Source organism: Somniosus microcephalus, chromosome 8, assembly GCF_052327205.1.
Source record: "Somniosus microcephalus isolate GS21.2 chromosome 8, FLI_Smic_1.0, whole genome shotgun sequence".
In the NCBI taxonomy this organism is placed as follows: domain Eukaryota; kingdom Metazoa; phylum Chordata; class Chondrichthyes; order Squaliformes; family Somniosidae; genus Somniosus; species Somniosus microcephalus.
In genome coordinates, this window is record NC_140994.1 from 59933819 (window position 1) to 59959768 (window position 25950).

The following is a 25950-nucleotide window of genomic DNA, read 5'->3' on the forward strand; positions in this document are numbered from 1 at the left end:
CCAGGAACACTGTGTCATTCCCCAGGAAAGTGCACTTACTCCTCTTGAGCCGGAACCCTGCCCTCTCCAATCTCTGTAGTACCTCTCTCAGAGTGCTCAGATGCTCCTGGTCGGTTCTTCCCGTCACCAGAATGTCATCCAGATAGATGGAAACATGTGGAATCCCTTGCAGTACACCTTCGATTGTCCTCTGGAAGATAGCTAAACTAGATGAGACACCAAACGGTAAGCGGTTATATGTAAACAAGCCCTTGTGTGTATTTATGGTGACATACTTCTTTGATTCGTCATCCAGTGTAATCTGCAAGTAGGCATGACTCATATCCAACTTTGTGAATTTCTTTCCTCCAGCCAGGTTTGCAAAGAGATCCTCTGTTTTGGGAATAGGATACTGCTCTAGTTTGGACACCCGATTGACTGTCAATTTATAGTCTCCACAGAGTCTTACCGAATTGTCCGGTTTTAAAACAGATACTATGGGAGCTGCCCATTCCGAACATTTCACTGGCTCCAGTATGTTCTCTCTCAATAGACGGTCAAGCTCAGCCTCTACCTTTGGCTTCATGGCATAAGGCACAGGTCGTTGTTTAAAAAACATTGGCGGTGCCTCCTTGTCTACATAAATCTTAGCTGGGGGGCCATTAAATGTGCCAAGTTCCTCCTTGAACACATTTGCATGTTCACTCAACACTTCTTGCAAAGTCAACTGTTTGCCCGCATCTATTTGATTTACTGCTCCCCAGTCTAATTTAAGTTCTTTTATCCAGCCCCGACCTAACAGGTTTGGTCCGGTACCCGATACTATAACTACAGGTAGCTGTTCCACTGTGTCCCTGTGTTGCACAGTTACATTAGCTGTACCTAATATCACTACTCGTTCACCTGTATATGTTTTAAGATGCAGGGAACAAGACTTTAACTCTGGAACTTTTGCACAGTTCCACAATTTTGAGTACTCTGCCTTGTTCATTATGGTCACACCGCACCCTGTATCCACTTCAAAGTTCACCTTAGAGCCATTTACTGTCAGTTGCAATGTGATAGGAGCCACTTTTGGAATGTTCGCTAACATGCTATACATTATGAACATGTCCTTTTCTTCCTCAGCTTCCCCGCTGATGTGGTGTGCTCCATGTTTTTTCACTTCTCTTCCTTGGTTTTGCTTTCCTTCCCCTTTTGGTTTGGATTCCTCCACAGGTGATTTTGCCCTGCATGCTCGTTTTATGTGTCCTTGTTTCCCACACTTGTAGCACTTTTCCTGCAGAAACCGGCATTCACTCGCCAGGTGATCGCCCTTGCATCTATAACATGCCTTCCCATGCTCACGTTGTGGTTTCTGATGCATGTTTAACTTGTGCACAACAACCTGACCTGCAACTTGCTTAGCATCAGCCCTGTCTGAACCCTGTATTTCTTTTACATCTCGGTTCGCTGTCTCTATGGCTTGAGCAAGTTCCAATGCTTTTTCATAAGTAAGCCCAGTCTCGGATAATAATCTGCGCTGCATTCGGTCGTCCATTATTCCGCAAACTAGCCTATCTCTCAGCATTTCCTTCAGGTTGTTCCCATAATTGCAATCTTGTGCTCATTTATGCAACACCGCTACATAGTCCATTACGCTCTCTTCCTCTTTTCTGTTCTTTGAATTAAACTTGAACCGCTGTACAATCTCACTAGGCTTAGGGTTGAAATGTTCTTTTAGCAAGGCCACTAATTCAACAAATGATTTGTCTCCAGGCTTTTCAGGACTGAGCAGATTCAAACTGTAGGTTTGGCTTCCCACTGAACTAAGCAGAATGGCTTTCCTTTTTCCGGCATCATTTATTTCATTTGCTTCGAAAAAATAACCGTGGCAGCCATGCTCTCTTCCAACTGGTAGCTAACCGTAGCTCGTGATTTTGTTGTTTAAATGTCCCGGCAGACTTTTCTTCTTTATTCAGGGTCCTTTTGTTACCTCGTCGCCAAATGTGATAAATCCATGAAGTGGAACAAGGACTCAAAGAGGCAAGGTAGTAGAATTAACACAAGTACTTTATTAACAACTGGGAAACACATACAGATAGGCCTGCATCCAGCATCCTGGCATTCCACCTTTGATGACCTAACAGGAAGCAAACCCCTGACCTTAGCAGCAGCATTGGCTAAAACAAGAGCCATTTAAATTGGGTTCACCTGACTGTATTTTCATGTGCCCTTCCTAGCTGAGGACCCTGCTAGTAACGAGGAATATAAGAACAACAAAGTTAAGTACAACGAAAGACCATTTGCAGCTTATCCCTATTGTACTCCAACTCACCAGCCTAGCAAACATGTCTCACATTTTGAGTAAAGACATTTTTTTCTAAGCTATGTTTTAAATGTACATTTCACTAATTTAAATATATATAATCTTAGTGAGGTTATATAGTGAAGATATTTGCAGACGACACAAAGCTGGGTGGGCGTGTGTGCTGTGAGGAGGATGCCAAGAAACTCCAGGATGATTTGGACATGTTGGGTGATTGGGCAGAAACATGGCAGATGCAATATAACGTGGATAAATGTGAGGTTATCCACTTTGGTGGCAAAAACAGGAAGGCAGATTATTATCTAAATGGCAATAGATTGGGAGAAGGGGAAGTGCAACGAGACCTGGGCATCCTTGTGCACCAGTCACTGAAGGTAAGCATGCAGGTGCAGCAGGCGGTTAAGAAGGCAAATGGTATGTTGGCCTTCGTAGCGAGAGGGTTTGAGTACAGGAACAAGGATGTCTTGCTGCAGTTGTACAGGGCCTTGGTGAGACCACATCTTGAGTATTGTGTGCAGTTTTGGTCGCCTTATCTGAGGAAGGATGTTCTTGCCATGGAAGGAGTTCAGCAAAGATTCACCAGGCTGATACCTGGGATGGGAGGAATGATGTATGAGGAGAGATCGGGTCGATTGGACTTGTACTCGCTGGAGTTTAGAAGAATGAGAGGTGACCTCATTGAAACTTATAAAATTCTGACAGGACTGGACAGACTAGATGCAGGAAGGATGTTCCCGATGGTCGGGGAGTCCAAAACCAGGGGACACAGTCTAAGGATAAAGGGTAGGCCATTTAGGACAGAAATGAGGAGGAATTTCTTCACCCAGAGAGTGGTGAACCTGTGGAACTCTCTACCACAGAAGGCGGTGGAGGCCAGTTCATTAAATATATTCAAGAAGGAGTTGGATATATTTCTTAAGGATAAAGGGATCAAGGGGTATGGGGAGAAAGCAGGGACCGGGTACTGAATTTGGATGATCAGCCATGATCGCATTGAATGGCGGAGCAGGCTCGAGGGGCCGAATGGCCTACTCCTGCTCCTATCTTCTATGTTTCTATGTTAGTCAGAGTATTCTGATCTCACCAGAACACACATAAGTGTGACCATCATTTCTAACATATACCTATCAAAATTGATTGGCACATCCACATTACCAGGGTACATTTCTTAACTAAACTTTGACTTTTGGACCTAGAAATAGGGTTTGTCATGGAAAATTCAGATATAAAAAAGGTCATCCTTTGTCCCAAAATCAGCTAGAAGTCAACCCATTTAGTCCAATCAATTGGGAAGAGTTGACAGCAGAAGTCAGAAAAGTCCAGACAGACAGAGTCAAGCCAGAGCAAGCTGAGACAGCCCAAGTTCAGGCAGGCAAAATTGATTCAAGCCATAAAGGCAAGCATAAAGAGCTTTAGAACTAAAGTTGTAAGGTTAATAGAGATTCCATGTTCAGCTGATTAAAGTAAACTTGTAAATTGTTGCAAGTCAAAATCATCCTTCCCTTTAAAAAATGTTTGCTGCAACCTTTTAAGTAGCTGCTGCAGTGACAACGTCCACCCTTCTCCAATCTATGAGCTGTCATTGATTGTGATTTGAGTGCTGGGGCACACAAGCAATAGTTAATGGCATAGGGTTTCCTCTTTGGGCCACCCATTTTAGCAGTGTAAAACAGGTGGCCAAGAGAGAGAACTGGATAGTGGTCCTGCCCCATTGGAAACCCTCTTCCTTTGCACTCTGAGGTTAGATGGTGGGAAAATGTTGATTTAGAATTTCGATGGTGCCACAACCTGTTTTTTGGGCACAAAACAGGCGCCTATGCCTCCAATATGGCAAATGTAAGAAGTCACACAACACCAGGTTATAGTCCAACAGCTTTATTTGAAATCACAAGCTTTCGGAGCGCTACTCGTTCATCAGGTGAAGTGGAGAAATGCATAAAGACACAGCTTATATAGTCAGAGAATAATGTCAGATGTTTACAGGTAATCTTTCCAACTGCCATTTATCACACCTCGGCAGAGAGATAATCACAGCAATCAAAGGTGTGAATGGTGTCCAAACAGGTCAGTCAGGAAAACATTACATCAAAGAACAATGAGGTGGGGTCACAAGGGGTCAAATGTTGCAGATGCTGGGGTCTGTATGAAAAACAAAAAAACAGACAAAAACATTTTTTTTGCTGGAGATCACAGCAGGTCCGGCCGCATCTGTGTAGAGAGAACAAGCCAACGACGGCTCGAGTCTGGATGACCCTACATCAGGTGGGGTTACATGTAGCGTGACATGAACCCAAGATCCCTGTGCGGAACTTGGCTTTCAGTTTCTGCTCGACGATTTTGCGTTGTCGTGTGTCTCGAAGGCCGCCTTGGAGAATGCTTACTCGAAGATCGGAGACTGAATGTCCTTGACTGCTGAAGTGTTCCCCGACTGGGAGGGAATACTCCTGACTGGCGATTGTTGCGCGGTGTCCGTTCATCCATTGTCGCAGTGTCTGCATGGTCTCGCCGATGTACCATGCTTCCTTTCCTGCAACGTATGAGGTAGGCAACGTTGGCCGAGTCACATGAGTATGTACCATGTACCTGGTGGGTGGTGTCCTCACATGTGATGATCGTATCTGTGTTGATGATCTGGCATGTCTTGCAGAGGTTGCTGTGGCAGGGTTGTGTGGTGTCGTGGTCGCTGTTCACCTGAAAGCTGGTCTCCTGACAAAGGAGCAGCGCTCCGAAAGCTTGTGATTTCAAATAAAGCTGTTGGACTATAACCTGGTGTTGTGTGACTTCTTACATTTGTCCACCCCAGTCCAACTCCAGCATCTCCACACCATGGCTACTATCGACACCACAAACTGCCGGCTCAAAGTGGAGAGGATCTCCAAGAAGTTCGCGCATATCGACACAGACATCAAGTTTCTACAGAGATGCAAGAAAGCAGACAAGATCCTGAAAGGACTACAGATCACGAACCCACTCAAGTCGACCTACAACACAGACTACGCTGAGAGACTCTGCCGTCGTACCTCCCGTACACTCCTCAACCATCTCGTACACCAGCTCTACAGCAGACGCCGCAACCTCGAAACCGAGACGGAGTCCATGTTCTCAGCCTGTGCTCAGGACACAGCAGACCAGCTACGAGACACCGCCAAACAGACGAGGCAACGGAACTACGCTGCCTACATGCACACCAAGAACAGGAAGCTTGAGAAACTCGGCATCACCAGCAGCAGCAACCAAGCCTCCCCTGGTACCACAGTTGAAACCACAGGGAAGTTCATCTTCAACCTGTCCGACTACACCCTTCAACCAGATGAAATTGAAGTTCTCAGCCGAGGGCTCAATTTCTGCCCCACCACCAAAATGGACCCCATCCATCTCGCGGCAGACACAGAGGAATTCATCAGGAGAATGAGGCTCCGGGAACTCTTCCACAAATCCCAAGATGTCAGCAGTGAACCCAATGAGACAATCAATGATCCGGAACAGCAGACAGAGGGATCCGCAGTGCAGCAACCGAAGAAGAAATAGTCAAATTGGACCCCTCCGGAGGGTCGCTGCCCTAAGCTTGACATGTATGCTCAAGCTGTCAGGAGATGCATCAACGCCAGATTCATCAGCCGCACTCACAAGACAGTCCAGAATGTCACCCGAGCACAACGCAACACCATCCAAGCTCTCAAGACCAACCGCAACATCATCATCAAACCAGTAGACAAAGGAGGAGCCATCGTCATGCAGAACAGAACGGACTATTGCAAAGAAGCATACCAACAACTGGACAACCAGGAACACTACAGAGAGTTACCCACAGATGCGACCAAAGAACACATCCGCCAACTCAACAGACTGATCAAGACCTTCGATCCAGACCTTCAAAGCATCCTACACGCTCTCATCCCACGTACTCCCCGCGTGGGAGACCTCTACTGCCTCCCAAAGATACACAAAGCCAACACACCTGGACGTCCTATCGTATCAGGCAACGGAACCCTGTGTGAGAACCTCTCTGGATATGTCGAGGGCATCCTGAAACCCATCGTACAGGGAACCCCCAGCTTCTGTCGCGACACTACAGACTTCTTACAGAAACTCAGCACCCACGGACCAGTTGAACCAGGAACACTCCTCGCCACGATGGACGTCTCGGCACTCTACACCAGTATCCCCCACGATGACGGCATCGCTGCGACAGCCTCAGTACTCAACACCAACAACAGCCAATCTCCAGACGCCATCCTACAACTCATCCGCTTCATCCTTGACCACAATGTCTTCACCTTCGACAACCAGTTCTTTACCCAAGCACACGGAACAACCATGGGGACCAAATTCGCACCCCAATACGCAACATCTTCATGCACAAGTTCGAGCAAGACTTCTTCGCTGCACAGGATCTCCAACCAACGCTATACACCAGATACATCGATGACATTTTCTTCCTATGGACCCACGGCGAAGAATCACTGAAAAGACTACACGATAACATCAACAAGTTCCATCCCACCATCAAACTCACCATGGACTATTCCACAGAATCGGTTTCATTCTTGGACACATGAATCTCCATCAAAGACGGACACCTCAGCACTTCACTCTACCGCAAGCCCACGGACAACCTCACGATGCTCCACTTCTCCAGCTTCCACCCTAACCACGTTAAAGAAGCCATCCCCTATGGACAAGCCCTGCGAATACACAGGATCTGCTCAGACGAGGAGGAACGCAATGGACACCTACAGACACTGAAAGACGCCCTCGTAAGAACGGGATATGACGCTCGACTCATCGATTGACAGTTCCGACGGGCCACAGCGAAAAATCGCATAGACCTCCTCAGAAGACAAACACGGGACACAACCAACAGAGTACCCTTCGTCGTCCAGTACTTCCCCGGAGCGGAGAAACTACGCTGTGTTCTTCGCAGCCTTCAACATGTCATCGATGACGACGAACACCTCGCTAAGGCCATCCCCACGCCTCCACTAATCGCCTTCAAACAGCCGCCTAACCTCAAACAGACCATCGTTCGCAGCAAATTACCCAGCTTTCAGGACACCACACAACCCTGCCACAGCAACCTCTGCAAGACATGCAAGATCATCAACACAGATACCATCATCACACGTGAGGACACCACCCACCAGGTACATGGTACATACTCATGTGACTCGGCCAACGTTGTCTACCTCATACGTTGCAGGAAAGGATGCCCCGGAGCATGGTACATCGGCGAGACCATGCAGACACTGCGACAACGGATGAACGGACACCGCGCAACAATCGCCAGTCAGGAGTGTTCCCTCCCAGTCGGAGAACACTTCAGCAGTCAAGGACATTCAGCCTCCGATCTTCGAGTAAGCATTCTCCAAGGCGGCCTTCGAGACACACGACAACGCAAAATCGTCGAGCAGAAACTGATAGCCAAGTTCCGCACCCATGAGGACGGCCTCAACAGGGATCTTAGGTTCATGTCACGCTACATGTAACCCCACCTGACGTAGGGTCATCCAGACTCGAGTCGTCGTTGGCTTGTTCTCTCTACACAGATGCGGCCGGACCTGGATTTCCAGCAAAAAAAATGTTTTTGTCTTTTTTTGTTTTTCATACAGACCCCAGCATCTGCAACATTTGACCCCTTGTGACCCCACCTCATTGTTCTTTGATGTTATGTTTTCCTGACTGACCTGTTTGGACACCACTCACACCTTTGATTGCTGTGATTATCTCTCTGCCGAGGTGTGATAAATGGCAGTTGGAAAGATTAACTGTAAACATCTGACATGATTCTCTGACTATATAAGCTGTGTCTTTATGCATCTCTCCACTTCACCTGACGAAGGAGCAGCGCTCCGAAAGCTTGTGATTTCAAATAAAGCTGTTGGACTATAACCTGGTGTTGTGTGACTTCTTACATTTGTCCACCCCAGTCCAACTCCGGCATCTCCACACCATGTCCAATATGGCAGGCAGCAAGCGCGCCCTCATTACGAACTAGAAGTGCACCGTCCGCCATATTAAAGTAGGCAACAAAATAGGCATCCAGGGCTCATGTTTGAAACGGGCGTTAGGCCCTTTGTCTAAGCCTCATGTACAAAATTGGGTTGCCCTGAACGCAGCTGGTGCCGGAACAACCAGGACTACATGCATCCTAACCACCAATCCTGAAAGGGACCGTTGCAGGTCGCCACCAAAAAGGTACGATTGTGAGAAATATTTACCTGAATGTGAAGCCAGAAATAGCTTCTCTTGGCTCCACATAAAAAACATGGGCCACTGACGGCCACCACGCCCTCCCACCACACCCCCCCCCCCGCCCCCCCCCCCACTCTTAGGGAAAAAATTGGGTTGGTTTGTGCCTCTCGTTAGGGCGCTAACGGGGTACACATCCACTAGCGTCCAGGTGCAGCGCTGCTAACACTTCCCGCGAAATTCAGTGGGAGGTTAGCGGCGGCAGTAGGCGGTAGCGCCCCGTGTCGCTGCACCGCCGGCGATGACGTAATTGCTGTGTGCAGTGCCCCACTTGCGCCCCAGCCGCAAACTTCCCTTGCACCCCTGACCTATCACCGCATGATATGTGCAACAGGATCAGGGGGCGGTTTGGCAGTGGCGGCGGCGCAAGTTAAAGGGCGGGTGTTGGGCGGCCATTTTTATTTTGGCCGACTGCCAGCACCTGCCCCCTTTCGCTTTTGTATGCGGGGTGCCGGCCGCGATCGCTCAGTCCAGCACACCTCTTGAGTGCCGGTCTGTTTTCACAGCACCCCGCTCCCCGGTGGTCCGACAGGGCCCCGGTGCGCGCAGCACTAGGCCCCTCCCCTTTAATCAATGATGCAGCGCTACGTGCCGTGAAATTCAGCAGTAGCGCCCCAAGCAGGAGGTGGAGCGCTTTGCAGTGCCGCCACACTTCCTGTTTGGGGCGCTACTACAGAATTTACGGTGGGGGGGTGCTAACTTTTACAGGGTGCTAAAATTAGCGCCCCGGTGATGTTAGCACCCCAAAATGGATGCCACCCAATTTTTCCCCCTTAATTGGCAACATGATCCCCATCCCGATCGTTGCCTCGACTGCCCCATGCCAATGCCCCAATCACCCCCGTCCCGATGTCTCGATTGCCCCTTGTCCCGATCGCCTTCCTTCCAGATCACGCCATGTCCTGGTCATCTGATCGGCCCTTTACCGGTTTGCCTCTTCCCTCATGAACACCCTCCCTTTCCTGGCCGCACCCTCCTGATCACCCTCTCTTTCCCAATTAAGCCCCTCAAGATCGCATCCCCTTCCTCTTTAACGACCTACTTGAGGGCCATTGCTGATGATGCAGAGGACCAAAATTGGAAACCTCTTCACCAGTGAGCTGCCTGGGTATGCCCAGGAGGAGACCAATGCTCACCAATCTCATTTAAATGAGGCCCGAGGCCCAGTATCAGGTGCACCTCAGATCTATCTGTTCAGCCGCAGGGATCGTTCCCTGTGCCAAGTTTGAGCCAGAATGAATTTTTAGGCCAAGATGTTTAACAAGTAGTACAGGCTGAGGAGCTGAGAGATGCAAAATGGAGCTAAAACAGTGTCATTACTGGTGGAAGGGTATCATTTCAGTGACAAGTTTACATAGACAATTTCCATTATAAATATTGACATAAAAAAATATAATGGAAAAAGTTAACAAAAACATAATAAAAATATGACAAAAGGAAGTAAGGTTTTGTAGATGGGCAGTGCACCCAGATGTAAGATTTTTAATATATTACTAGTTGATCTCTTGTAACACTGCACATAGTACCTCTGAGAATATAGTTAGTCTCTTACAGTCTCTTATGTCTATCTATAGATATGTGAAGAGAAAAAGATTGGTGAAGTCAAGCGTAGATCCCCTGCAGTCAGAATCAGGGGAATTTATTATGGGGAACAAAGAAATGGCAGACCAATTAAATACATACTTTGGTTCTGTTTTCACAAAGGAGGACACAAATAACATCCCAGAGATGTCGGGGAACATAGGGTCTAATGAGGGGGAGGAATTGAATGAAATCAGTATTTGTAGGGAAATGGTGTTAGGGAAATTGATGGGATAGAAGGCCGAAAAATCCCCAGGACCTGATAATCTACATCCTAGGGTACTTAAGGAAGTGGTCCTAGAAATAGTCGACGCATTGCTGGTCATCTTCCAAAATTCGATAGACACTGGAACAGGTGGTAGAGAGAAAACAGGGAATTATAGACCAGTAAATCTGACTTCGGTAGTGGGGAAAATGCTAGAGACCATTATAAAAGATGTAATAGCAGAGCACTTGGTAAACAGTGACAGGATTGGACAAAGTCAACATGGATTTACAAAAGGTAAATCATGCTTGACTAATCTACTGGAATTTTTTGAGGATGTAACTGGTAGAATAGATAAGGGAGAACCAGTGGATGTGGTGTATTTGGACTTTCAGAAGGCTTTCGATAAGGTCCCGCATAAGAGATTAACGTGCAAAGTTAAAGCACACGGGATTGGGGGTAAGGTACTGCCTTGGATAGAGAACTGGTTGGCAGACAGGAAGCAAAGAGTTGGAATAAACAGATCTTTTTCCAAGTGGCAGGCAGCGACTAGTGGGGTACCGCAGGGATCGGTGCTAGGACCCCAGCTATTCACAATATATATTAATGATCTATACGAGGGAAGTAAATGTAATATTTCCAAGTTTGCAGACGACACAAAGTTGGGTTGACCTGTGTGCTGTGAGGAGGATGCAGAGAAACTCCAGTATGATTTGGACAGGTTGGGTGATTGGGCAGATGCATGGTAGATGCAGTATAATGTGGATAAATGCGAGGTTATCCACTCCGGTGGCAAAAACAGGAAGACAGATTATTATCTGAACAGCAATAGATTGGGAAAAGGAGAAGTGCAATAAGACCTGGGTGTCCTTGTGCACCAGTCGCTGAAGGTAAGCATGCAGGTGCAGCAGGCGGTTAAGAAGGCAAATGGTATGTTGGCCTTCATAGCGAGAGGATTCGAGTACATGAGCAAGGATGTCTTGCTGCAGTTGTACAGGGCCTTGGTGAGACCACACCTTGAGTATTGTGTGCAGTTTTGGTCACCTTATCTGAGGAAGGATATTCTTGCCATGGAGAGAGTGCAGCGAAGATTCATCAGACTGATACCTGGGATGGCAGGAATAACGTATGAGGAGAGATTGGGTCGATTAGGCTTATATTTGCTCGAGTTTAGAAGAATGAAAGGGGATCTCATTGAAACTTATAAAATTCTAACAGGACTAGACAGATTAGATGAAGGAAGGATGTTCCTGATGGCAGGGGAGTCCAGAACCAGGGGTCACAATTTAAGGATAAGGGGTAAGCCATTTAGGACTGAGATGAGGAGGAATTTCTTCACCCAGAGAGTGGTGAACCTGTGGAATTCTCTACCACACAAGGGAGTTGAGGCCAATTCATTAAATATATTCAAGAAGGAGTTAGATATATTTCTTAAGGCTAAAGGGATCAAGGGATATGGGGAGAAAGTAGGGACAGGGTACTGAATTTGGATGATCAGCCATGATCTCATTAAATGGGGGAACAGGCTCGAGGGGCCGAATGGCCTACTCCTGCTCCAATCTTCTATATTTCTATGTTTTATGCTTCTTTCACTTCTGTTCTGTTTCTCTCCCCTTAAATCTTCTTGTTGCTTTTCTGTCTTCTGCTTCTGTTTCTTGTCTTTTTCTTCTTTTTGTCCTTCCTTTTGGTTGGGAGATGAGGGTGATGTCTTTGGGCTAGTGTAGAGGGAAATTTGGCCCTTGGTGGCTCCCTTCTGAACCTCTTGCCCAATCAGTCAAATTTCTTCCACCCCTTGCTCCCATTCCCCTCCATATCCCTTCACATTCTCAATGTCTGCTCCCCTTCCTAGCACACCCTCACTCCCATTACCACCCATACCTCTTCTCCTTTGAACTACTAACTCAACCCTTGTATCTTCCCTTCCCCTTGCTCCACTGTCACACCAAAATCCTTAACCCTCCATCCATTCACCCCCACTCCCACTTGCTCCTCCCAAGGGAAGGTGGCGAGAGATCGGAGACCTCCTCATCCTCAACCAGTTTTTCTCCTCCGCTCACCATTCCACCCTCCCTTCCTAGCTGTTTCCTTCAAAGTAGTATCGTTTTCTTTCAACTTATTTATTTTAAAAACAATGGAATTAAAATAGAATGTGGAAAGAAACTGCCTGTTTACCTTTCTCTCTATTTGTCTTTGCTCTCACTTTTTTCCATTTTAAATAACAAATCTTCCATGTCATGAACAGGCATATGAATTGGAAACTTGGCTACAAAATAAATCTTTATAATTACTGTACTTACTTCAAGAATTGAGGTTCCTAAGAGTACGAAAGCATTCATCTTCATGTACAAGAAATAGTTACAAAGAAGGACTGCATGGTCCTCTTTACCTCCAAGTATCAGATTAAGAAATTGCTGAAGGAAAGCAAAATGAATTGAAGCTATTATTTGGCATTCTTCAAGTAAACAATGTGTTCATAGAAATTACTAATGTGCAAGTTTATAACAGTTACAATCCCATACTTTGGGATATTGGTAGATTGTACCAGAATAAAAATGGCCATGAACAATTTTCTTTTTATACATTCACAGGATGTGGGCATTGCTGGCAAGGCCAGCTCTAATTGCCCTTGAGAAGGTGGTGGTGAGCCACCTTCTTGAACCGCTGTAATCTGTATGGTGAAGGTGCTCCCACAGTGCTGTTCAGTAGGGAATTCCAGGATTTTGACCCAGCGACGATGAAGGAGCAGCAATATATTTCCAAGTCAGGATGGTGTGTGACTTGCATGGTGTTCCCATGCGCCTGCTGTCATTGTCCTTCTAGGTGGTAGAGGTCGTGGGTTTGGGAGGTGCTGTCGAAGAAGACTTGGCGAGTTGCTGCAGTGCATCTTGTAGACAGTGCACACTGCAGTCACAGTACACCGGTGGTGGAGGGAGTGAATGTTTAAGGGGTGGGTGGGGTACCAATTAAGCAGGCTGCTTTGTCCTGGATTGTGTCAGCTTCTTGAGTGTTGTTGGAGCTGCACTCATCCAGACAAGTGGAAAGTATTCCATCACACTCCTGACTTTTGCCTTGTAGATGGTGGAAAGGCTTTGGGGAGTCAGGAGATGAGACACTTGTCACAGAATACCCAGCCTCGGACCTGCTCTTGTAGCCACAGTATTTATGTGGCTGGTCCAGTTACGTTTCTGGTCAATGACAACCACATACCGCGCCCCCCCCCCTCCCCCCAAACCACCCCCCTTCAGGATGTTGATGGTGGGGGATTCAATAATGGTAATGCCTTTGAATGGTTAGACTCTTGTTGGAGGTGGTCATTGCTTGGCACTTGTGTGGTGTGAATGTTACTTGCCACTTATTAGCCCAAGCCTGAATGTTGTCCAGGTCTTGCTGCATGCAGGCACATATGCTTCATTATCTGAGGAGTTGCAAATGGAACTGAACACTGTGCAATCATCAGTGAACATCCCCACTTCTGACCTTATGATGGAGGAAAGGTCATTGATGAAGCAGCTGAAGATGGTTGGGCCCAAGACACTGCCCTGAGGAATTCCTGCAGCGATGTCCTGAGGCTATGATGATTGGCCTCCAACAACCACAACTATCTTCTTTGTGCTAGGTATGACTCCAGCCAGTAGAGAGTTTTCCCCCCCCCGATTCCCATTGATTTCAATTTTACTAGGACTCCTTGAGGCCATATTCGGTCAAATGCTGCTTTGATGTCAAGGGCAGTCACGCTCACCTCACCTCTGGAATTCAGCTCTTCTGTCCATGATTGGGCCAAGGCTGTAATGAGGTCTGGAGTTGAGTGCTCCAGGTGGAATCAAACTGCACATCGGTGAGCAGGTTATTGGTGAGTAAGAGCCGCTTGATAGCACTGTCGATGACACCTTTCATCACTTTGCTGATGATTGAAAGTAGGCTGATGGGGTGGTAATTGGCTGGATTGGGTTTATACTACTTTTTGTGGATAGGACATATCTGGGCAATTTTCCACATTGTCGGGTAGATGCCAGTGTTGTAGCTGTGTTGGAACAGCTTGGCTAGAGGCACAGCTAGTTCTGGAGCACAAGTCTTCAGCACTACAGCCGGGATTTTGTCGGGACCCATAGCCTTTGTTGTATCCAGTGCACTCAGCTGTTTCTTGATATCATGTGAAGTGAATCGAATTGGCTGAAGACTGGTTTCTTTGATGGTGGGGACTTCAGGAGGCGGCCGAAATGAATCATCCACTCGGCACTTCTAGCTGAAGATGATTGCAAATGCTTCATCCTTGTCTTTTGTTTAATTGTCCACCACCATTTTCAATTGGATGTGGCAGGACTGCAGAGTTTTGATCTGATCTGTTGGTTGTGGGATCGCTTAGCTCTGTCTGTAGCATGCTGCTTCCGCTGTTTAGCATGCATGTAGTCCTGTGTTGTAGCTTCACCAGGTTGGCACCTCATTTTTAGGTACGCCTGGTGTTGCTGTTGCTCCTGGCATGTTCTTCTACACTCCTCATTGAACCAGGGTTGGTCCCCTGGCTTGATGGTAATGGTAAGGTGAGGGATATGCCAATCCATGAGGTTACAGATTGTGGTGGTATACAACTCTGCTGCTGCTGATGGTCTGCAGTGCCTCATGGTTGCCCACAATACTGTCATGGACAGATGCATCATGGGTGCCCACAATATTGTCATAGACAGATGCAGCTGCGACAGGTAGATTGGTGAGGAGAATGTCAAGTAGGTTTTTTCCCTCATGTTGGTTCTCTTACCACCTGTCACAGGCTCAGTCTGGTACTATGTCCTTAAGGATTCGGCCAGCTTGGTCAGTAGTGGTGCTACTGAACCACTCTTGGTGATGGACATTTAAGTAGTGGCTTGCTTTGCCATATCAGAAGGTAGTTAAGACTCAAACACATTGCTGTGGGTCAAGGAGTCACATATAGGCCAGACTGGGTAAAGACAGTATATTTCCTTCCCTAAAAGACATTGGAGAACTATGTAGGTTTTTACAACAATCCAGTAGTTTCATGATCATTGTAAAGTCTGTGGGTTGTATAGCGAAGTAATACACAGACTACAAGAGTAACTTAAACAGGACTTTACTATTCGAAGGTCAGGGCGAATCTGCCCAATAAATTCTGCCACAGCACTTATATACCGGTGTGGTCACCGTCGGTATTACAGTATACAGCAGCCAGGATAAAGTAGTGCCACACCTAAAATAGTTCTCTTAAAGGTGGACGGTTACATACAATAGTTCTCTTAAAGGTAGAACAGTTACATACACTACAATCCTCCCTTTTTAGCTTACAACATACTTATTCCCCATTAACATAACATCATAACATATCCAACTTCATGTTACAACAGTTCACAGAGGTAGTCTCTGCGGAAACAGTTCACAGATTCAGTCTCTGCGGGAAACAGTTCACAGATTCAGTCTCTGATCTTCTTGACTCGGTCCGGACCACACCTCCGTGGTGTAGTCGGGTCACCTTGCTAGAGGGACTCATCCCATAGTCCTTCCCTAGACTTAACAGCTTTACTTCCATCACTTCTGAACCAGCATTGCTGACTTTTTTAAAACAAACAAAAACCAGTTGGATTGCCTTGGGAAATTTTCCTACTTTCCAACTGATTTGGCTCCGTTCGGGGGACCACGTGTGTGATCGGGTAGAGGTAATAATGGTTCAGATGGTTATCATCTTCTGCTTCGTCTTTTCCTTTTTTGCTTCTTGGAGACTCTCGGGGCTCCATTGTCAGCTGCCAGCTGTAACGCCGCCATCTCCCTATGTTCCTTAGACTTTAAGTGATTCATCCTGATTTCGGCACTTTGGGAGTTCTCGGCACAAGCTGGGCAGACCAGGTCCTCGTAATATTCAGTGTCACTCAACAGATCATGGTAATATTCGGTGTCGTCCTGAGCTAGGCCAGCGAGAGGGTCTTCTATTTCCTCCTTACCCAGCTGGACGTTAGCCGACTTTTGTTCCAAATCCCGACATCTGTCCTGAAGAGACTTCATCATGCGTTCAGATTCATCCCGCTTTTTCTGGGCTTCCTGCAAGTCTTTTACTAAATGACCTCATTTGTGATTTCAATACTTCAACTTCATTCGGAGATTGATTGATCGGACTATTCAATCCCTCTACTGAAGTAGCTGTTTCAGTATTCTGTTGTTCTACATTGCCGTGCGTCAGCGTACTTTTGGCATCCAAGGGCTGTTCTGCTGCAGACTTCTCAGTCTTGGTTGCCACCTCAGCTCTTCCAATGACTTTTGAGAGCTCCCTTCCCTTTGAAGATTGAGGCTCGTATTTAAGTTTTTCCCATTTTAGAGTTTTATCCCTCAGCATATGAATGAGTTGGCTGACTGTTAACTCTTCTGCCATCATCATCCCTTTTCCATTCACTACAGGGCTGTTTAGAACCTTGTCCTGGGGCTCCTTTGCTGCTTCTACTTCGCCATCATCCGCAGCCCCCATCATTCGAATTTCCACAAATGAATCGTCCGGTGATGCTGCACCCAACTTCAGTAGGAGCTCGGAAGTCATGTCGACCAACTCAGCTTTTTCTGCCTGCAACCTGCTAACCAGCGCCTTCAGTTGCGGCACATCTTGTTCCACCGGATTGGAGCACGCCCCTTCAGAAGCCGAATCAGCTTTGATTCGTTTGGCCTCCTCGTGCAGACGGTTTGTGTGCTCCTGCTCCCTTTTCTTCCCCAGCTGCTTCTGTTGTCTTTCCAGATTCTCCCATTCGGTATCATAGAACTTTTTCATTGCTTTCATCTCTTGCTCGAGACGGCAATTCAATTGTTCTAATTGCTGTCGTAATCTGAAATAAGTTTGCGTTCGAGCTCGATGTTCCTCAGTAATATATATGTCTGTAACTTGAACAGACTCAGAATTCTCTGTCAAGCTATGTTGTTGTTGTTCAGAGGAATTCTGTTCTGAAGCTTTGTTCTCCTCTGGAGCATAAGCCTTTATGCCCACATTCGTTCTACCAACCTTAGTCAGCAAGTTCATTTTAGACTTGTCTTTCATGCTTGGGCTGGTCTTATCGTCATCCGTTTCAGAGTCTGAGCTGATTGTCTGCCCCGAGTCCTCACTCGTTATTGCTTTGAGGTAGTGCCATTCCATGTCTATTTTCTTGATCCACTCCCGTCCTAGAAGTGGTGGTCCTCCCTCAGGTAGTACGTATAAGTCCATTCCGGGGTGTTCTTTGCCCCTGTCTCTCACCTTGACTCTTATCTTTCCCATGGGGTATACTTTATGCCCCGTGTATGTCTGCAATACGAACTTGGTATCTCTCAAGGGTATATGTGAGAATAGCCGGTTGTAATCCCTTCGATTTATGACTGATAGGGCTGATCCAGTGTCCAATTCCATTCTCACTTGGACTCCGGCTATTTTTAGCATGACCCAGATAGTTTGTAGGTCAGCTTCCTTACTCACATTATGAATTCTCAGACTACCCAGTTCCTGGCCGCTTGGGTCTGAATCCGAATTCTGTTCATCTGAACTCTTCTCAACCACCTTGTGTACTTTGTTGTACTTTTCCTGTGATGGCTTTTTTTTTTGGTTGTTGGTCTTCTTCCCTGACCGGCATACTTTGGCTATGTGACCCAGTTTGCCACATTTCCTACAGTCCTGGTTTTTAAACCAGCATTGGTTCTGGTCATGTGTTGTCTTCCCACAACGATAACATTTCGTTGCACCCGAAGTAATTTGATCCACACTGAGGACCGTTGCCTTCAGCTGCATTTCTGCAGTTCCTTTCGCTGCGGCTTCATGTGATGCTGCAATAAGGACAGCCCTATCCAGTGTAAGGTCGTTCTCTTCGAGCAGTCGCTTTTGCGTTCCTTCCTTCGACAACCCGCACACGAACTTGTCTCGCAATGCCTCTGTCAGATTTCCTCCAAACTGGCAGTATTTCGCTAGCCTACGCAGTTCGACCAAGTATTCCGCGTTGCTTTCCTCTTTCCGTTGCGTTCTCGCATAAAATTTGAATCGTTCCGCCAACATCAGCGGTGTGGGGTTCAAGTGATCCTTCAGAACAGCAACAATATTATCGAAGGTTTGATCCGCCGGTTTAACTGGTGCTAGAAGATGCTTCAATAGCCCGTATGTCTTCACCCCCATCGAGTTTAGCAAGGTTATAGCTTTATCATCATCCTCTATTTTATTGGCCTCACAATATATCTCAATGCGTTCTACATACGTGGCCCAATCTTCTACCTCGGAATTGAAATCGTTGATGTTACCACGCTTAGGCATCTTCACCTCCCTGATAAACAACAACGAAATATTTCTTTAACTCTTTTTTTTAATCCAAGATGGCGGTTTCCCTGCGCTTATCTTCTTTCCCCGCCCCTTTCAAAATGGTGGTTCCCGCTTCTGTCTTTTTCTCCGCCTACTGGCGGCTTCCCGTGGTTTCCCGCGCTTATCTTCTTTCCCCGCCCACTTTCAAGATGGCGGTTCCCGCTTTTCTTCCCCTGGCAGGAGGGGTAAGCTTTTCCCTCGGGCGACGGCCGCTGGCTTTCGGGGTTCGCAGCCTGCGCTTCGGCTTCAGCGCGTTCCCTTCTCTCGGCCAGGCAACCGGCTCTGGGTACAACCCGTTGATGGCGAACGGTCTCAGTCGCTGGCTGGATCTCGCTCAGTCTCCCTCGCTCGGGCTCTGTCTCTCCCGCTCGCGCGGCTCTCGCTCGCTCTCTCTCGGGCTCTGTCTCTCCCGCTCGCGCGGCTCTTGCTCGCTCTCTCTCGGGCTCTTTCTCTCCCGTTCGCGCGGCTCTCGCTCGGGCTCTGTCTCTCCCGCTCGCGCGGCTCTCAATCGCGCCTCCCAGCCCTCTCGCAGTCCGGTGCTTCCCTCCCCGGCTGCGGCTGAGTTCTCCGCGATTAATTTATTTTATCTCTTCCCGCGCCTTACGATCCCGGTCACAGCGCTTCGTGGCCTCGGTCACTGTCCGACCTTTTTCACCCAATCGCTCCTCCCAGCCTCTCGCAGTCCGGTGCTTCCTCCCCAGCTGCGGCTGCATTCTCCGCGGTTTATTTATTTTTATCTCTTCCCGCGCCTTACGATCCGGTCGCAGCGCTTCGTGGCCTCAGTCACTGTCTGGCCTTTTTCACCCCAATCGTGCCTCCCAGCTTCTCGCAGTCCGGTGCTTTCCTCCCCGGCTGTGGCTGAGTTCTCCGTGGCTTATTTATGTTTATATCTTCCCGCGCCTTACGATCCCGGTCGCAGCGCCTCGTGGTCGCGGTATTTGTCCGGCCTTTTTCTCCATCGCGGTCTAGTCGTCTCACGACGCTCCCCAGCCCGCTTGTACCGCGGCTTCTGCTCCACGCTGCCCCAGTCTCAGCGCCTCTGGGCCCGACTTCTGTCCGGCTCCTTTCCCCCTCGACCGTGGTCGAGTGCACCGCCCTTATCCTCCGTTTATTTGTTTCTATTTTCCCTTTACTCACAGTCACCGTGGCCGACTTGCTTCTCGTGTTGATCGGCTCACTCACCACCATGGCAGAAGGGACAATCCATGCCTGTTGCTGATGGAAGACTTCGTGTTTGAAATCTTCCTCCTTTCTTGGTCTGCAGACTCGAGTTTTCTCTCAGCAAAACGACGAGGGCGGGTGCCTCTTCTCGACGCTCGTTTACTTCTTCAGAAGTATTGTTGCCGCAGGGTAAGATCGAACTCGTCGCCACTGTAAAGTCTGTGGGTTGTATAGCGAAGTAATACACAGACTACAAGAGTAACTTAAACAGGACTTTACTATTCGAAGGTCAGGGCGAATCTGCCCAATAAATTCTGCCACAGCACTTATATACCGGTGTGGTCACCATCGGTATTACAGTATACAGCAGCCAGGATAAAGTAGTGCCACACCTACAATAGTTCTCTTAAAGGTAGAACAGTTACATACACTACAATCATCATTACTGATACTAACTTTTTATTCCAGATTTATTTAATTAACTGAATTTAAATTCCCCAGCTGCTGTGATGGAGATTTGAAATTATGTCTCCAGATCATTAGTCCAGGCCTCTGGATTACTAGTCCAGTAACATAACCACTATGCTGTGGGAACAGGGTTCACACTACTTGGGTACCTCGTTATTCTTCTCTGTGCAGTCTGTGAGACCAGCACACGATAAGTTAAAAGTTAAAACAGCTTTCTGCTGAGCATGGGTTGTAAATTGGGTAAGAGGATTTTAAAGAAAGGATATTTTCACAGGAAAGAAAATAGTAGAATGTGTAAGAGTCATTCAGCCATATCTGAATGTGTCAACTTGATTGCAGCAACAAAATAATTAGAAGTTGGATGCTTGGTTGTTCAGCTTATGTTGTTATTCTGTTGGCATCTTTGAGGTACCATGATGTATTGTTAGTATGCATGGAATGTAGTAATCAAAGGTAAAATTTTGTATAAGAAATGTAAGGGAACACTGTTAGCAGCTCACACTAGATCAGTTAATGTGATGTCTCAAAAGCAGCTGGTGCTCACACTGGTTTTGCGAAGTGTGTGTCTCAGCAGCTCACATACTGGTTTTGTGTAGTATGAAAAGACTTGTGCACTCATACTGGTTGTGAATAGTGTGAGGTCTCAATAAAGACCTGATTCTGCATTACTATAAATGAGTGTGTGTAATCTGGCGTTTAAAGTAACAAATCAAAAAAGAACAAGAAAACAGTCCAATGTATGCTAACATACCCCCTAAGTTACAAGGATGTATATAGTACATCATGAGTATAGGCTTATATGTGAAAACATGATTGGGCTCCTATCATTACTATTCATATGTAAAATATTAAGTAACAGTTATAAAGCTATTACTGGGGTATTAAATAATGTAACTAACTGCTTTACATGTTCTTCCTCTTAAAATGTATACCAGGCTGCTGTGTGAGGCAAGGGAGGAGATTGCAAGGGCACTGACACAAATTTTCAGAACTTCTCTGGCTACAGGGGAGGTGCCAGAGGACTGGAGAGTAACTAACTTAGTACCATTATTCAAGAAGGGTAGCAAGGATAAACCAGGGAATTACAGGTCAGTGGGCCTAACATCAGTGGTAGGGAAATTATTGGAAAAAAACTCTGAGGGACAGAATTAGTCTCCACTTGGATTAATCAAGGATAGTCAGCATAGCTTTGTCAGGGGGAGATCATGTCTAACCAATTTTGATTGAATTTTGAGAGGGGGTGACTAGGTGTGTGGATGAGGGTAGTGCAGTTGATGTAGTCTACATGGACTTCAGTAAGGCTTTTGACAAAGTCCCACATGGGAGACTGGTCAAGAAGGTAAGAGCCCATGGGATCCAGGGCAATTTGGCACATTGGATCCATAATTGGCTTAGTGGCAGGAGGCAGAGCGTGATGGTCGAGGTTGTTTTTGTGACTGGAAGCTTGTGTCTAGTGGTGTACCACAGGGATCGGTGCTGGGTCCTTTGCTGTTTGTAGTGTACATTAATGATTTAGATATGAATGTAGGAGGTATGATCAGTAAGTTCACAGATGACACGAAAATTGGTGGAGTGGTAAATAGCGAGGAGGGAAGCCTCAGGCTACAGGACGATATAGACGGGTTGGTTAGATGGGCAGAACAGTGGCAAATGGAATTTAACCCTAAAAAGTGTGAGGTGATGCATTTTGGGAGGACTAACAAGGCAACGCAATACACAATGAATGGTAGGACCCTAGGAAGGACAGAGGATCAGAGGGACCTTGGTGTGCACGTACAGGAAATTCTCGATTTACCGGCACCCAAACAACCGGAAATCTCGGTTAACCGGCAAAATTCAGGAGTAGGTTCAGTTAAGTTTTTCTTCACATTAGTGGCCCTTTCTTGATTCTTGGCTGTGTAATCAGGGGTTTCTGCACTTGTTGCTAAGCAACAGGGACGCTTGGTCTGTGGCCGGGGTTCTTGCAGCTGTTGCTAAGCAACAGGGAAGCCTGGATTTGTTGCTGTGTACGGAGCTCTCATACCTTTTAACTATAACTCTCTGTAATCCGGACTTTTTGATAAACCGGCACCACGCCGGTCCCATCGGTGCCAGATAAAAAAGAGCTTCCTGTACATAGATCCCGAAAGGCAGCAGGACAGGTAGATAAGGTGGTGATACTTGCCTTCATTAGCTGAGGCATAGAATATAAGTGTAAGAAGTCACACAACACCAGGTTATAGTCCAACAGCTTTATTTGAAATCACAAGCTTTCGGAGCGCTGCTCCTTCTTCAGGTGAAGTGGAGAAATGCATAAAGACACAGCTTATATAGTCAGAGAATCATGTCAGATGTTTACAGGTAACCTTTCCAACTGCCATTTATCACACCTCGGCAGAGAGATAATCACAGCAGTCAAAGGTGTGAATGGTGTCCAAACAGGTCAGTCAGGAAAACATTACATCAAAGAACAATGAGGTGGGGTCACAAGGGGTCAAATATTGCAGATGCTGGGGTCTGTATGAAAAACAAAAAAACAGACAAAAAACATTTTTTTTGGCTGGAAATCACAGCAGGTCCGGACGCATCTGTGTAGAGAGAACAAGCCAATGTCGACTCGAGTCTGGATGACCCTGAGTCAGGTGGGGTTACATGTAGCGTGACATGAACCCAAGATCTCTGTTGAGGCCATCCTCATGGGTGCGGAACTTGGCTATCAGTTTCTGCTCGACGATTTTGCGTTGTCGTGTGTCTCGAAGGCCGCCTTGGAGAATGCTTACCCGAAGATCAGAGGCTGAATGTCCTTGACTGCTGAAGTGTTCCCCGACTGGGAGGGAACACTCCTGCCTGGTGATTGTTGCGCGGTGTCCGTTCATCCGTTGTCGCAGTGTCTGCATGGTCTCGCCGATGTACCATGCTCCGGGGCATCCTTTCCTGCAACGTATGAGGTAGACAACGTTGGCCGAGTCACATGAGTATGTACCATGTACCTGGTGGGTGGTGTCCTCACGTGTGATGATGGTATCTGTGTTGATGATCTGGCATGTCTTGCAGAGGTTGCTGTGGCAGGGTTGTGTGGTGTTGTGGTCGCTGTTCTCCTGAAAGCTGGGTAATTTGCTGCGAACGATGGTCTGTTTGAGGTTAGGCGGCTGTTTGAAAGCGAGTAGTGGAGGCGTGGGGATGGCCTTAGCGAGGTGTTCGTCGTCATCGATGACATGTTGAAGGCTGCGAAGAACATGGCGTAGTTTCTCCGCTCCGGGGAAGTACTGGACGACGAAGGGTACTCTGTTGGTTGTGTCCCGTGTTTGTCTTCTGAGGAGGTCTATGCGATTTTTCGCTGTGGCCCGTCGGAACTGTCGATCGACGAGTCGAGCGTCATATCCCGTTCTTACAAGGGTGTCTTTCAGTGTCTGTAGGTGTCCATCGCGTTCCTCCTCGTCCGAGCAGATCCTGTGTATTCGCAGGGCTTGTCCATAGGGGATGGCTTCTTTAACGTGGTTAGGGTGGAAGCTGGAGAAGTGAAGCATCATGAGGTTGTCCGTGGGCTTGCGGTAGAGTGAAGTGCTGAGGTGTCCGTCTTTGATGGAGATTCGTGTGTCCAGGAATGAGACCGATTCTGAGGAGTAGTCCATGGTGAGTTTGATGGTGGGATGGAACTTGTTGATGTTATCGTGTAGTCTTTTCAGTGATTCTTCGCCGTGGGTCCATAGGAAGAAAATGTCGTCGATGTATCTGGTGTATAGCGTTGGTTGGAGATCCTGTGCAGCGAAGAAGTCTTGCTCGAACTTGTGCATGAAGATGTTTGCGTAGTGGGGTGCGGATTTGGTCCCCATGGCTGTTCCGTGTGTTTGGGTAAAGAACTGGTTGTCGAAGGTGAAGACATTGTGGTCAAGGATGAAGCGGATGAGTTGTAGGATGGCGTCTGGAGATTGGCTGTTGTTGGTGTTGAGTACTGAGGCTGTCGCAGCGATGCCGTCATCGTGGGGGATACTGGTGTAGAGTGCTGAGACGTCCATCGTGGCGAGGAGTGTTCCTGGTTCAACTGGTCCGTGGGTGCTGAGTTTCTGTAAGAAGTCTGTAGTGAAGCTTGTGATTTCAAATAAAGCTGTTGGACTATAACCTGGTGTTGTGTGACTTCTTACATTTGTCCACCCCAGTCCAACTCCGGCATCTCCACACCATGACTACTATCGACACCACAAACTGCCGGCTCAAAGTGGAGAGGATCTCCAAGAAGATCGCGCATATTGACACAGACATCAAGTTTCTACAGAGATGCAAGAAAGCAGACAAGATCCCGAAAGGACTACAGATCACTAACCCACTCAAGTCAACCTACAACACAGACTACGCTGAGAGACTCTGCCGTCGTACCTCTCGCACACTCCTCAACCATCTCGTACACCAGCTCTACAGCAGACGCCGCAACCTCGAAACCGAGATGGAGTCCATGTTCTCAGCCTGTGCTCAGGATGCAGCAGACCAGCTACGAGACACCGCCAAACAAACAAGGCAACGGAACTACGCTACCTACATGCACACCAAGAACAGGAAGCTTGAGAAACTTGGCATCACCAGCAGCAGCAACCAAGCCTCCCCCGGTACCACGGTTGAAACCACAGGGAAATCCATCGTCAACCTGTCTGACCACACCCTTCAACCAGACGAAATTGAAGTTCTCAGCCGAGGGCTCAATTTCTGCCCCACCACCAAAATGGACCCCATCGGTCTCGCGGCAGACACAGAGGAATTCATCAGGAGAATGAGGCTCCGGGAATTCTTCCACAAATCCCAAGATGTCAGCAGCGAACCCAATGAGACAATCAATGATCCGGAACAGCAGACAGAGGGATCCGCAGTGCAGCTACCGAAGAAGAAAGAGTCAAATTGGACCCCTCCGGAGGGTCGCTGCCCTAAGCTTGACATGTGTGCTCAAGCTGTCAGGAGATGCATCAACGCCAGATTCATCAGCCGCACTCACAAGACAGTCCAGAATGTCACCCGAGCACAACGCAATGCCATCCACGCTCTCAAGACCAACCGCAACATCGTCATCAAACCAGCAGACAGAGGAGGTGCCATCGTCATACAGAACAGAACGGACTATTGCAAAGAAGTATACCGACAACTGGACAACCAGGAACACTACAGACAGTTACCCGCAGATCCGACCAAAGAACACACCCGCCAACTCAACAGACTGATCAAAACCTTCGATCAAGACCTTCAAAGCATCCTACATGCTCTCATCCCACGTACTCCCCGCGTGGGAGACTTCTACTGCCTCCCAAAGATACACAAAGCCAACACACCTGGATGTCCTATCGCATCAGGCAACGGAACCCTGTGTGAGAACCTCTCTGGATATGTCGAGGGCATCCTGAAACCCATCGTACAGGGAACCCCCAGCTTCTGTCGCGACACTACAGACTTCTTACAGAAACTCAGCACCCACGGACCAGTTGAACCAGGAACACTCCTCGCCACGATGGACGTCTCAGCACTCTACACCAGTATCCCCCACGATGACGGCATCGCTGCGACAGCCTCAGTACTCAACACCAACAACAGCCAATCTCCAGACGCCATCCTACAACTCATCCGCTTCATCCTTGACCACAATGTCTTCACCTTCGACAACCAGTTCTTTACCCAAACACACGGAACAGCCATGGGGACCAAATTCGCACCCCAATACGCAAACATCTTCATGCACAAGTT

General features: G+C 47.5%; 1 protein-coding gene across 1 annotated transcript in view; it reads right to left on the reverse strand.

Annotated features, from left to right (window-relative positions):
• The window catches only part of LOC147113546 (coiled-coil and C2 domain-containing protein 2A-like), a 403075-nt gene that overhangs the window by 39491 nt on the left and 337634 nt on the right, over positions 1-25950 (reverse strand). Inside the window, exon 27 of the mRNA XM_085996133.1 lies at positions 12620-12733. Coding sequence (XP_085852259.1) covers positions 12620-12733 — 114 coding nt within the window. The remainder of the gene's footprint in view (positions 1-12619; positions 12734-25950) is intronic.